This window comes from Argentina silus (genome assembly GCF_951799395.1).
Source record: "Argentina silus genome assembly, chromosome: 17".
Taxonomy (NCBI): Eukaryota; Metazoa; Chordata; class Actinopteri; order Argentiniformes; family Argentinidae; genus Argentina; species Argentina silus.
Window position 1 is genome coordinate 17103968 of NC_139671.1, and position 13719 is coordinate 17117686.

General features: G+C 46.2%; 2 protein-coding genes across 3 annotated transcripts in view; both read right to left on the reverse strand.

Annotated features, from left to right (window-relative positions):
- The window catches only part of nhsl1b (NHS-like 1b), a 103595-nt gene extending 101512 nt beyond the window's left edge, over positions 1-2083 (reverse strand). Inside the window, 1 exon segment of the mRNA XM_083689376.1 lies at positions 1636-2083. Coding sequence (XP_083545502.1) covers positions 1636-1969 — 334 coding nt within the window. The 5' untranslated portion in view covers positions 1970-2083.
- Positions 2084-6313: 4230 nt separating this feature from the next.
- On the reverse strand, positions 6314-12954 carry acbd3 (acyl-Coenzyme A binding domain containing 3). 2 transcript variants are annotated; one of them, XM_083688575.1, is made up of 8 exons: positions 12667-12954; positions 10570-10711; positions 9875-10015; positions 9327-9485; positions 8917-9091; positions 8319-8517; positions 7162-7446; positions 6314-6536 (listed from the first exon to the last, which is right to left on the reverse strand). In XM_083688575.1, exons 1-8 carry the CDS (start codon positions 12941-12943, stop codon positions 6322-6324), a joined length of 1593 nt encoding a protein of 530 aa, XP_083544701.1. In that variant the 5' UTR covers positions 12944-12954; the 3' UTR covers positions 6314-6321. The 2 variants fall into 2 exon arrangements, with proteins under 2 accessions (XP_083544701.1, XP_083544700.1); XM_083688574.1 differs by having other exon boundaries at positions 7150-7446.
- Positions 12955-13719: the final 765 nt, after the last annotated feature.

A 13719-nucleotide genomic window follows, 5' to 3' on the forward strand; every position in this document is an offset into this window, starting at 1 on the left:
TGAGTATCTGGTATCACAGGCCATGTACATTCGGGGGTTAATAAAGTGTGCGGCTATCGGATATCAAAGGGTTAATTAAGTGAGATTCCGGGCAAGAAATTGGCTCACTCTGACTGGATTAGGCCTCAGAACGATTGGATGTCTATAACTGTCGTGAAGAGTACCGAACATCCCAACTTGATGGAACATTCAGCGTCTGTAAGGACTCTGTTACTCATCATCCTTGCACGACTGTCTGCTTAACTTACCATTGCCCATAACTCAGTGAGAAATATGTGTGTGTGTGTCTGTGTGTGTGTGAGTCATATTCACCGACTTGGGGGAGAGAGAGAATAAGAATGAGACAGAGCAGACTCCAGTCTTTGCAACTGATATTCAGCCTGTACGTTAATCGTTGCTCAATGGGAAATGGATCTCTTTGTTACACAGTCACATGAAAGAGAAGGCCGTTTGCCTGTCAGTTGTTTGTTCAACCCGCAGAGAAAATTGTAAAGGTGACATGTTAATTTAAACTAAAAGTCAGTAGATTAGAAAAGTCCATTTATCAACATGAGTCATGGAAACACACAGAAAACTTCCTGAAATTATCTTCCCTCCCTCCATGTTTCCCAACCAGCTTCTGAAGCAAACTATCTAGGCTAAATATTTGCCCATTGGTAAATTGATCTTTACAAATTGGCTACAAACGAGATGACCAGCGTTTCTAAACACTAAGTCATTAGCTGAGATACAAAGTTACAGTTTTATCAGACAGTTGGATTACTACTGAGTGGATTTATATCAGTGGAGCGGAAGAAAACTAGGCCAACTTATCTTCCAATCTTAACGTGGCTGGCACAAGGCACCAAAACATCCCGCAGACAATCATCATCTCAACAGTCAATGTCTGACCAAGTGACTGACTAGACTACTGTAGCACACAATGATGCCAACCTCAACTGGAGTGAAGTCCCCCCTCAAAACAAGAGAGTGCAGGGTCACCAAATTGTGGCTAAGGGGGAATTGATTTCCCGTGCATCTTTGAGGTGACAGAAGTCACACATACACTATGAGGCTGTGAGAAGCTTAGGTCGTGATTCGTTGTCCAACGCGCGCCAGAGCCGATGTCCAACCGTCGCCACGGGCGCCTGAGGCTCGGGCAGATGGTCAGTGCGTCGCAGAGAATCCATCACGTTTGACAGGACTCTCGGCCGTAGAACAACCGTATTTGCATAACTCCAAATCTAACTCAAACACTGCCATGTGTTTGCACGGAAGTATCACGCCCTCCTTTTGTTTACCGATACAATGTGACATATTTTGTCAATCATTAATGTGCATTATGAGCTGCATTCAATAATGAAGTTGCTTTGTTCAGTATTCAAGTTTTCAATATCCCGATGACAAACTTATCAAACTCAAAGGGTGAAGTTACAGCAAAAAGAAGAATGTCAGCATATTTGTCAGCATATTATTGATAAATAAGATAATTTACATATTTCAAATTGCATTATGCAATAAACGCTAATTTGCCTTTTGGATTTCCTTTCAAAATGTTGGCCTACTGTAACAGAAAATTGCAACAATCTGTGGTGCACATTACTTGAAACTACAAATGGACCAAGCAGGGATAACGTCACGCCACGCCACACTTACGGATTTTGATTTTCTTGTGATCAAACTTCTGGACAGCATTCTGTATAGTTTCCAGGCGCACTTGAATTCTGCAGGATCTTTGAAACACCATTCCAGCCTCCATCTCAATCCCAAGAAATATGTCGCTTGCATGACGTGATAGGTCGGAAAGTTGGTGAATTATGTTGATCATTGTATGACAGCAAACCTCATCCAAGGCAGAAAATATAACAGGCTTCCGAAGTTTGCGACCATCCACCACGATGAAACCCCCATCTTCCCCCGGCGTTTTACCGACCCTCCCGGGCAACCTACTCACACGCCGCGGCTCCACGATTCTTTGGTGGAAAGGCATTTTTAACGAACTCCAGCGAAGCCAAAATACGAAAAGCTGCGCTCACTACCTTTCCCAGTTGAACATAAAATAAACTATTTCAATGCTGCTATTGTTTGATTAGTTACATGATCCTTACATCCCGCCATATTTTTCAAAGGATGCGAAATTCTGCTGTACTCGAGACGTTGCTCCCAAAGTCTATTCAAATCCAAGCAGCGAGACCAGCAGAAAAACACAACTCGCTCCAGAAGGAAAAGTAGGGAAAGTACACGTAAAACACGGAAAAGCATAGCCACCTGTGGCAACTGGAACTGGAGCTGATCGCGGGGATGTGGAAGAAAAGTTTACCTGCCTCCCTCTGCCTCTGAGCCAAGGCGGGATAGAAAACCCGGCATGGAGTCACTCCTCCGGCCAACACACTTCACAATGTAACAGTATATATCTTTAAACCAAAAGTATAGATCGGCAATAGTTTTTTTCCTCCGGTGAAGAAAAACATAAATGTTTAAAAAACTATAGAAGTCACCTTCAGTGGATAAATGTTTCATTGATTTTGGTACAAGAAGTATTGAACATTTGCCCCACACATGTCCAGGGGCCAGGCTATTGTAGGCAACATTCCTGCCATTGGCCACTCCCTTGTCTCGTTGGAAACTGAACCCCTTAAATAGATTTATTCAAATAAGTCTGAGCCCCCCCAAAAAAGCCCTAATCCGAGCAGTCCAGTTCAGTTGGCAAAATCATTCATTCCAATCACCTAATCATGAGTTTTGCACTTTGGAGCACACTATGGTGAAGTTCACTAAGCCAGGTCTGCCCCCTTGTGGCAGAGAGTGAACACAGCAATACTTCCATAAAGTTTACTGGAACTTAGTTATTGCTTGAGATATGTGTTATGTTTCCAATTATTCCACACTCATTCGATATCAACCAACAAGCCATGTTCAAGTTCTTCTCCCATGACTAATTGTCATAAAGTTGCTGCACATCTCTAGAGAATATGCTTTGGCAGCATTTTCTAGTGTGTGTACCACAGAGATAGCATTTTCTATCTCTGTGGTACTTTCCTTATTATTTGCTTATGGAGCAGCTGGCTGAGAGAGTTGTTCTTGTTTTTACATGAGTCACTTCCATACTGTATCCTCCCCTCGCCACTAAATGTGTTTAGCTGGATAAAGGAATGTGGACAGTGACGCATCTGACACTGTCGCAAAAAAACACACTCCAAGGCCAATCTGTTGGCCACGGAATACCAATGAAGTCTGTGACACAGTGACAAATTATTGCACAAACTCAGGGTCAAAGGCATTATTTGCTTTAACCAGCTGCGTTTCTGTCTCTAGCTAGTAACAACACAAAAGTGCCTTGATTTTCCTCTTCAATAAATGTGTCTCTTCTTGAGAGACACATGGAGGCCAATGCAAGTTTTCTGTAAACCTTGGACTGTAATGAACAATTGAACCAGTGGAGGCTGGCGGAGGCAGAAATCGGAGGACGGGCTCATTGTAATGCATGGAATGGAATAAGGAGTGGTATCAAACACAGGCTCATTGTAATGCATGGAATGGAATCAGGAATGGTATCAAACACATTGCTCATTCCATTCCACGGACTACAATGAGCCCGTCCTCTGATTTCTGCCTCCACCAGCCTCCCCTGAATTGAACATGAACAGTACAATTATTATTATTTATTTTATTTTTTTAAAAAGACACACTGAGGTTGATAGAGATGAACATAAGTTTAATCAAGATTAAATATATGCCCACAAAAAGATTCTTCTTCAAACTCATACAGATCAAAAAGAGTCAAAGCAATACAAAAAAGGATGAGCTTTTTCTTGCCAAGTCATAAGAGTCTTTCAGTTAACACCTTTCGAGATTCAGACTTTCATTTGGGGCAAAATGTACACTTTTCATTCACCATACTTTATAGTGCATTGATGCTCAACCCTTGGCCTTCCTCCACATCGACAGCCAACATTTAAACCCATCTTATAGAATTATTTACATACAAGGCTTGAACAATCTGGTTTATTACCACTTGGTGAGCAAAAAAGAAATACTTCAGACAAATTAACATCATACATTGACAGGGCTTGACAACAGGCATTTCTTTAACTTTTGCGTCTCGCATATGCGGCCTTACCACCAGTTGTGGCTGGCATTATGCATTTTTAAATTTCTGGGTGAGAACTAAAGCCCATTTCCAATTCTATCACGTGACCCCATTCCTAGACAGGTCAAGGAGCAAGGAAAGGGAGCAAGTAGGATTGGAATCGGGCCCGTGTCAGTCACTATCAAGACTGTCGTTTCAGACTCTGATGATGACGCTGTACTAACATCCAAACCACAGTAAAACCACAGAGGTTGATAAGTGTTACGGTGATGTTAGGCATCTTTTCAAACCCATTTTTTTGGGGGGGGGGAGAAACTTGAACCTCTTTCTGAACGGGTTCCCCATCCGAAAACATTATTCATTTTGCAAACACTCTCAGAAAAATAACAATTCATACAGCTTCCACAGTGTGGGTTTCTGACTTCAAGTGACAAACAAAGCATGCAGATGCTATGTAGGTGAATAGTCTGGCGGGAAAAATAATCAAATAGGAGATCATAAGAGTTAAAAACACAGCGTTTGGAAGTTGGAGCTCCGTTCGCAAACGACCACTCGACCAGAGACATAAATGAGACGTCTTTATCTTGATCGTCTCCGTTTATTAGTGATAGCCATATCTGAGATGACAATCTGAAATTAATTCATATCATGAAGAAAGACAGATACGAATACAGCAAATACTGTGTGTTTTTCCGCTGTGGATTTCTGAAGGATGAATGCAATAAAGATGTAACAGTGACATGACCAAAACAAAGGCAAAAAAAAAAATTTGAGTTGTTAAAACGTCAGTTATATCAGAAATCTAAAATGGCCTCTCCAGTGAGTAACTGAACACAGAGAGTGGTCAACAGTCCAGAGTCTCCCACAGTCCACATATGGGACGTGTTCCAATACTCTAAAGCCAGCTCCCTCTCCTTCTCACATTTCCTTCATATCCACTGATGGGGAACAGGTCTGGATAGGTTTCCATCCTATTACTTTCACCTGTCATTTTCTTACAGATCAGTGGCCATCAAGGAGATGAGGAAAGGGAGCATTACAGGACTATTGGGACACTTCCTCAGGGACTCTCCAGAAACAGTGAGACGACTGTTTGGAGATGAAATACATAGAAATATCATCGTACAGACAAAAATGATACCTATTCTACAAGAAAGGGAGAATAATAAATATTTATTAAATGCTTTTAGACACACTCACGAATTCAGCATTCCATTTCGAGATGGCCGACCTTACAAGGTTTCCGCCATCACTGTTCACTTTTCACCATACTCCCCCTTCTAGCCTTATCGCATTTTTCCCCACCCCCTATTCTACCTCCTTTCCCTCCTTCCACCATCCCTCGTTCAGTAGAATAACGTCCATTCCCAAATCGACCCCTAACCTCCTCGTGCACTCATGGAATCTGAAACCACTAGGCCTCAATAACATGGGTTATTGTGTGTGTGACACATTAAGTGGATCTCGCCACATTACTAACACCCATCACATCCTCTCAGACATCCACAAGTGCCTGGGGGGGGGGGGGGGGGGGGCTAGGGGTCCATTTGAGACTGTTCGCGGCTCCTTCAACTGCCGTGTCACCATGAGGAGTGACTGACTGTGTGCAGACGTGTGTTTTAGTGTGTGTTACGCATCGGCAGGGACTCTCCTGCTGTAGTAGAAAGCCATAGTGCTGTTGTAGTGTGTGTGCCTCTCTTTCTCTCTCTCTGTCATTCAACGACCCCATCTCTCATTGGACAAAAACCTCGCTCGCCCAATCAGCACTTCAGCTCAGGTTAACCCACGGTACGCCGGTCACATTAAAACGCAAAAGGTAAAGAAGCTTCACTCAAGACAGAACGGCGACGGCCCTAAGTCGACATAGGCTGAAGGTTAGGTGACATCGGGCAGGAAGGATGCTAGTAAAAATACAAGAGAGCCAAGTCGTATGAGGACAGGCAGCCATTACTCTACAGGGTTAACTCCTCCCTCCTCCTCACTCCACAGAGACTCCGACAAGGTGTACATGCACACACACACACACACACACACACACACACAGATAGAAGTCCCATCTCTAAACGGAGGCCCAGAGACGCGTCTCCTTGTCGCCCTCTGGTGGTCTCGTCCAGAACAGCTCCGGTGGTGCATCCTCTCATTACCCTCCCTTTCATACACACTCACGTACACACACACACACACAGACCACCGTCACACACACACACTCCCTCCCTCCCTCCCTCCCACCCTCCCATAGTCCGTCTCCAGGCTTATCTGGTGTAGTAGACTCTGTAGTAGACACTCTTGGAGCGCCAGAGGGAGTAGGAGTTGTCGAACTTGAGCAGGTAGACGCCGCGGCCGGGGTACTGGTGACTGCCGGCGTACACCTCCTCGTGACAGTCCCGCCGGTACACCGGTACGATCTCGTCCACCTGGGGCTTCCCCGCCTCCTTCTTAGCCTTCTCCTCCTCGCTCGGCGGGTCACCTGGGGAGGAGAACCACAGTCCGTCAGGTGATCTCTCAGCAGGCCTATCACTGTGAATAGTGGCCCCATTCCAATATTGTTGACAACCATCCTGATTGCTTCGTTGAAGGGGATCTGGTTTAATCAAGCTACAGTATGAACAGTGGCCCTATTTCAATATTTGACATGCTCCTCCTGCCATCCTCACTTCGTTGACGTTTTCATAGATCTCACATGATTTGATAGGTGTAACCAAAGGTTCTATTACATAGCTTACACCAATCCAGTTATGGTACATCGGTGATTATTTAGAAGGGAGGGAGATAGGCCTCGCTGGCCATCGAAACAGGATAGTCATCATAAAATAATGGGTAGCCATGAATAAAAGGTTCCGTAGCCATGAATAGAAGTAAAGGTTACATCCCAGCCAAAAAAATAAATAATAATAATAATAATAATCACCAAAGACTTTACCTCCCTCTCACACACACCTTTATGCCGTCCTGCCTTTATGGACAACATTGTTGTGTGTGGTACTATACTTCTAATGATGGGTCATTTAGCCACGCAAATCCAACTGAATTTAATTCATTCATTCATTCATTCATTCCTTCATTCATTCATTAGTACACACCCTTCTCCTCACCTTCCTCGTCCTCTTCTTCGTCGCTGGACTCGCTGACGTGCACGCTGACCGAGGCGTTGGCTGCGTCCGTCCACTCGAAGAAGACGCCGAAGCCGATGTCGTAGTGGTCGGTGGCGAACTCCCAGAAGAGGTAGGAGCCCTCCTCGTGCGTGGGCACGCGCACCGTCACCACCTCGCCACGGCCCACCGTGATCACGCTGTCCACGTCCTGCCTGATCTTCTCCTTGAAGTCTTTGATCTGGGGTCGCGTCCACATGGAGGGCGCCGCGATCACCGGGGGGGAGTCTGGGGTGGAGGGGGGGGAGAGAGGAGGGGCGGGGGGGGGGAAATGTATCATCCTTCATAAGTAAGTGAGTATCGTTTATGTCCTCCGGTGGGGAAAGGCTAACCTAATACAGACAGGATATACTGTAAAACCACCGATTTCTGCCAGAACGATCTGTATTACTTTACATGTATTTTGAATTATTTATAAAAATACACTTTTATACACACAAAAAACATGATCCAGTGTGCAGGTATTTCTTTTTGGGCATCACAGAGGGCGTCTAAAAAAACGAGCAAACGACATGAGGCAGCAGAAGATTATAAGTGACACAAAGAAACACTGTCACCTAATTCCATCCGGTCTGAATGGAGACACAGATCCTCGGCTGAGGTGGCTGCATGGCTCCATTCCAAACCAGACACTTCACTCCATCCCTACTCTCTACCCTTGACGACTCACCTGCCCGAAAGTACTGCATCAATGAAAGCACAATGGACCGAAACTCCTCCTAGCCAACGGGAGAGCTGGGGTGAAACACTCCCATATCCTTTACACCTGTTTCTCCCCTTTCTGACCCTCAAGGCCCCAACGCCAAGGGTAGAGGGGGAGGGATTACGTTTCTGGTTTGGAACGCAGCCCGTGACTGAGTAGATGCGTGTGCCTATTGGTCTGTTCTCAGCCACTGTGTTTGTGTGTCTGTGTGTGTGTATGGTGTCTGCTCATGTGTGTGTATTTGTGCATTCCTGTGCATTTGTGTGTGTACGTGTGTATGTATGTACGTGTGTGCGTATGTATGCATGTATGTATGTACGTGTGTGTGTGTGTATGTACCTATGTATGTACATGTGTGTATGTATGTATGCATGCATGCATGTATGTGTGTGTGTACCTGCACATATGGGTCCGTTCTCTGTGACTTCCTCTGCGGGCTCGGGCTCTGGCTCTCGGTCCATGCTATCAGACTGGGAGTCAGACTGGCCGTTGAGCGTTGGAGCCTCCTCCCCAGCGGGGGGCGCTGCAGCCACAGGTTCACTGGCCTCCAGGGTGGCCTGGACCACCGCGTCCTCCTGCTGTTTCTGTAAGGCCGCCTGGGGACAGAGAAGAGGGGAGAGAGGCCAATGACTGAGAGGACAACGGAACTCAGACATCACTGTGCTACGTCTTCATGAAGCTAAAGAGAGATCGGACAAGAACTGACTTACAGCATCTCGAATGAGAGAAACTGTCGTTGCTATGCAGTGTGTGTGTGTGTGTGTGTGTGTGTGTGTGTGTGTGTGTGTGTGTGTGTGTGTCCATGTTGTGTGTGTGTGTGTACATGTCCATGTTGTGTGTGTGTGTGTGTGTGTGTGTGTGCATGTCCATGTTGTGTGTGCGTTTGTGTCTGTGTATAAATGCATGCATGGTGTATGTGTGTGTACATGCCCATGTTGTGTGTGTGTGTGTGTGTGTGTGTGTGTGTGTGTGTGTGTGTGTGTGTGTGTGTGTACCTGTTGCTGTGCCAGCTGGACCTGGTAGAGCTGCTGCATGTACTGCTGGTAGTGCTGGTCCTGGAGCTGTCGTATCAGGCCCAGCTGCTGCTCAGGGCTGTCTGGGTACTGCTGGGCCGCGTACTGCTGGAACTGCACCGCCGTCTGGGCGTTCAACGCTGCCATGATCTGCTGTCTGCTCACACACACACACACACAGAGAGAGAGAGAGAGAGAGAGAGAGAGAGAGAGAGAGAGAGAGAGAGAGAGAGAGGGGAGAGAGAGGGAGATGGAGATGGAGGAGGAAGGGGGGGAGAGAGTGAGGGAGGGTTAAAGGGTAATCTCTACACTCCTGGATGAATAATGTGAGAGTCATTCACATTCACACCCACACACTTACATCCCCCACACACACACACACACACACTTACTTCTGCTGCTCCACCCGTAGCCTCTCATCCTCCAGCTGCCTCCTCTCCTCGTCCTCCCTCTTCAGCCTCTCCTCGTCCTCCTGCCTCCGCCTTTCCTCCTGCTCCCTCTGTCGCTCCCGCTCCTCGTCCTCCTGGCGCTGGCGTTCTTCCTCCTCCCTCCTGATTGAGACAAACACCAGACGGACGTGAGAAAACAGCGAGCCGGGCCACAGAGGGGCTCTGGACGGGCTTCAATACATGGAAAAGGCACCCTTCCGTCCTCCCTTACACCCTTCCCTTGAGGCAATCACTGATCCAACACGGTTGAATAGGTTTAAGTAAGGGTTACGTAACTTGGCTTTTACCTATCCAGTCTCGTTCGATTTGTTTCACGGACGAGAGGAGCAGAGGGAGGAAGGGAGGGCGCATTTTCTAAGTATTGGAATAAGGCCTCTCTCTCTCTCTCTCGACAAGAAAAAGGACGCCATTTTACGACTGTCGAGAGACGGATCAGGGACAGAAATAAACACGGCAGTTTTTTGTTTTTTTTTCCTCCTGGGCATCTTTACCGCTTTCTTTCTTGCTCCTCCTTCTCGATTTGGTGTGAGGTGACGTACGGGGCAAATAAATTACAGCATTTGTTCAACAGCTTGACAAACTCCACCATGGCCTCCTCCTTCTCCATGTTGCCCAGAGCCGCCCATTCTTTCCTACAGAGACAGAGACATAGAGAGAGAGAGAGAGAGAGAGAGAGAGAGAGAGAGAGAGAGAGAGAGAGACAGGGAGAGGGAGGGAGGGAGGGGGTGGGTGGGGGGGGGGGGAGAAGAGGCAATGAGGGGACAATCCTTGAACTGAGGGTTAGAATAATACCACTGTCAGCTAAAGCTGGGCAATCAATGGTTGCATGTGTTTACAGTAAATGCTGTAAATAAGTGTGTGTGAGTGTGTGAGTGTGTGAGAGTGTGTGTGTGTGTGTTTGTCAAATTGTGAAAAACACTGATATGACAAAAAAAACATTATCAGAGAGGAAAAGCTCTGTTCCATGCTCTGTTTCCTCTTGTTTCCTGTGTTTACTGAGAAACAGCAGCAGTGCTAGGGGCTAGAGCTGCCAGGGTTCAAAGGTCACTCATACACAAACACACACAGCCTTACACTATATATGTTTAAAAAAACAAAACAAAAAAAACCCACATACACACAAAAAAATAAAACATACACACAGACACAAAAAATAACAACACACACACAGCGGGTGTGAGGTTACCTGCGGTCATTGCCGAGGACATCAAAGAAGCCCACCTCAGGCGAGGCGTCTGGGTTGTAGGGGCCCAGTAACACCTGCTTGTGGAGGGCCACCAGACGAAGCTTCTCCTCGTAGGTGGGGTGGAAGGCCTTGCCATCTTTATCTGGGGTGGGGGGGGGCAACAAACACCAAAATCTTAGTCTAGACTCATCACTGCCATGTACACCACACAGGCAAACACTTCATTAGTTGACTATTCAAGATAACGTTACCATTACATTACACACTTGTAAGTTAACAGCAACGCAATTGGAGACACAAGCAACCTGTCGAAAAAGATACTGTCGGCTAAATGTGCTCTGCCTACCTTCCCAGCCAAAGCACTTAAGAAGTATATATCAACAATACAAAGCACAGCTTCACTGAATAGGTGGAGCCCAACTCTTGAACCTGTTTACATAACGCTCATGGTCACCTGGAGTGCTCTCACTATAAACCAGACGTAAAAGTGGACCTCGTTTGAAACGGTTTTCCCCGCAGTCACACTTAGCTAGCACACCTGCGGGGGAATTAGGCCCGCTCCTTCACTCTGACCTTTGCAAACAATATCCTACTATTCTTTAGTTCCCTGTAAAGACCTATGACTCATTCCAGGAAGGTGTTCCGTTCCCTCGGCCCGTGGTTCACTTAGTGAATCTGAGACAACTGGGTAGGTGTGTTAGCAATATCTATGGTCCTCTGTGGCTCTGTCGGTAGAGCATGGCGCTAACAACGCTTAGGTTGTGGGTTCGATTCTCGCTGGGACCATATATACTGAAAAATGTACGCACTCACTGCAATGTAAGTCGCTTTGGATAAAAGCGTCAGCTGAATGGCAGATATGATTATTTCCTCTTTGATTCTGATGTACTGCTTTCACCAGTTCACTCCTGTCAGATCCGTGATGGGGTTGAACGAGGGTAGAGGGGTGAGAGAAACTTTTCCGCAATGAAAACAGCCCGGGGGCTAGTGTACTGTTAAATCACGCTCCGTCACTAATCTGCTTTCACAGCCAAACAGTTGCTGAGTACTTGGAGAATGTATGCCAGCGTATGCTAAATGTATAGTAGGCGTAAGATCTGAAGGAATGCCATTGGCTCAGAACCATATTCAAGCTGCTAATCCATTGACTATGGACTGTGTATATGCAACAACACATCAAAGGGAACTGAAGCACTTTGTTTTATTGGTGAGCTAAGTGCAGTTCACACATGCGAGTACTACTGCAGATTAGAAGCTAGGGCAGTTAACCTACAATTAAGCTGTAAAACAAGTCACATTCACAAGTCACATTAAAACAAGTCACTAAAACCGTGCAGAGCTCTCCAAAGTCTGACCAACAGGTTTGCTTGGATGAGTTTGTCTGAGAAACCATTGCATGGTGTGACATGCCAATAGCTTTTCAATTCTTTCACTTCACTTGATATCTATCAACACCATCTTCTATCATAATGACATGTGCAGTGCTTCCAGACAATCTCTGCAATGTTTGATTACAATGACTATCGCTGTGTAGTAGAATGACGTCGGGACCAATGAGTTGGGAAGTAGCAGGCAAACCCGCCTCTAATGCAACTAGGAAGGGGTGTAAATGACAGTAAAGGGTGTGTTTCTGCCACATACCAAACTACTAGGTCCCCATTCAGTCGGTAGCTACCGAGCTACGTGGAGGGACCACATGACTATCGACTCATGACATATCAAGATAATGTCGCCTACTCTTTAATCTAGACTGAACACACGGGTTGATGTTGTTGATGAACTAGACTCGCCCATCGTAACTAGTTGTCTGGATGTCAGCGTGAGGTGTTCAGCATGCATGTCGCACTCATAAATCATGCTGCTACACATGAAATGTAACGCCTTTGGTGGATGTAAAAAGCCTCTAATCGCTCTACCTAATATAATATTTTGACAGCTAGGAATCGTTAGCAAGTGGCTACTCTGATTAGCAAATGCATCCCACGAAAACAATGAAGTGATGAAAAGCCGACTGCTCGCTTGCTAGTCATATCGTGTCGAATCAAAAGACGATTCAATGTGCATTATTACCATGAAATGCGAGTAACGACAAAATACCTTTGAAAAATTTCAGCGCAAGCCCGTACAGCTCCAGCAAAGGAAAGCCCCATTTCCTCTCTATCATGGCTTTGGCAGTCTCGCCTTCCTCCCCATCTTTGCCTTCGGCGGCAGCCTCTTCCTCGGTCTCCTGCTCCGTCGGCTCGGGGTCCGGTTCCCCGGCCTGCTCCTGCTCGCCCTCGGAGTCTGGACTTAGGGTGAGGCCGTCGATGGAGACTTCGAGCCGGCTAGAACTGCCATTGTTGAGGTCGCCGCTCTGAACCTCTGTCGCCATCATGCAGAATGTCAGCTGAAGCGGCCACGTACCTACTTCCGTTTTAATTTAGCGGAAGTTCCGGGAGATTCTGTAACAGATGTAAATAATGACGTAGCGACATCGCGTAGCTAAGCAACAGACATACATGGATCATTTTAATGATTCTACATTCTATTGCCCGCATATTTCTACATTCTATTGCCCGCGTATTCCCGCAACCCTGACCCCTTCCGAAAAATAGTTTGATTTGAATGTTTTCTTTTTGACATAGATCTCCCCTCCAACTACACCCAGACAGACAGACACGTGTCACACACGTACGGCACGCAGACAGGCAGGCCCTGTTCCCACAGATAAAATGCCCGGAAAGATTTCCCGGTATTTTTAGCTTGACCCCGGTTGACACAGTCCTTGATTTACCGTGATTTAACCGAGTCACCCTTTTTACACACATCAGCGCAATGCAGGTAAAGTGTTAGGGGAGAGTTGGGGAGAGCTGGTGAAGGGGTCAGGTCAGGACAGAGTGGAATTCAATGCAAATGCAAATGAGCATTTCACCTGTGCCCCATATACACAGACTTCAGTTCAGCTTTTTACCTGGACCATGACTAAGTCTGTCACTGGTAAAAGATTTAGCAGTATGCCCGACCCCAAGTCACTTTACACAGACAACAGTAACAGTAAATTACCAGCAAATTACCGGGACATACCTCTAAACAGGGCTTGACACATTTTTCTCCTCTAACTGGCTGTATAGGGATGTTAACTTTTGATAGTGTTTTTTGTCCACTGTCTTA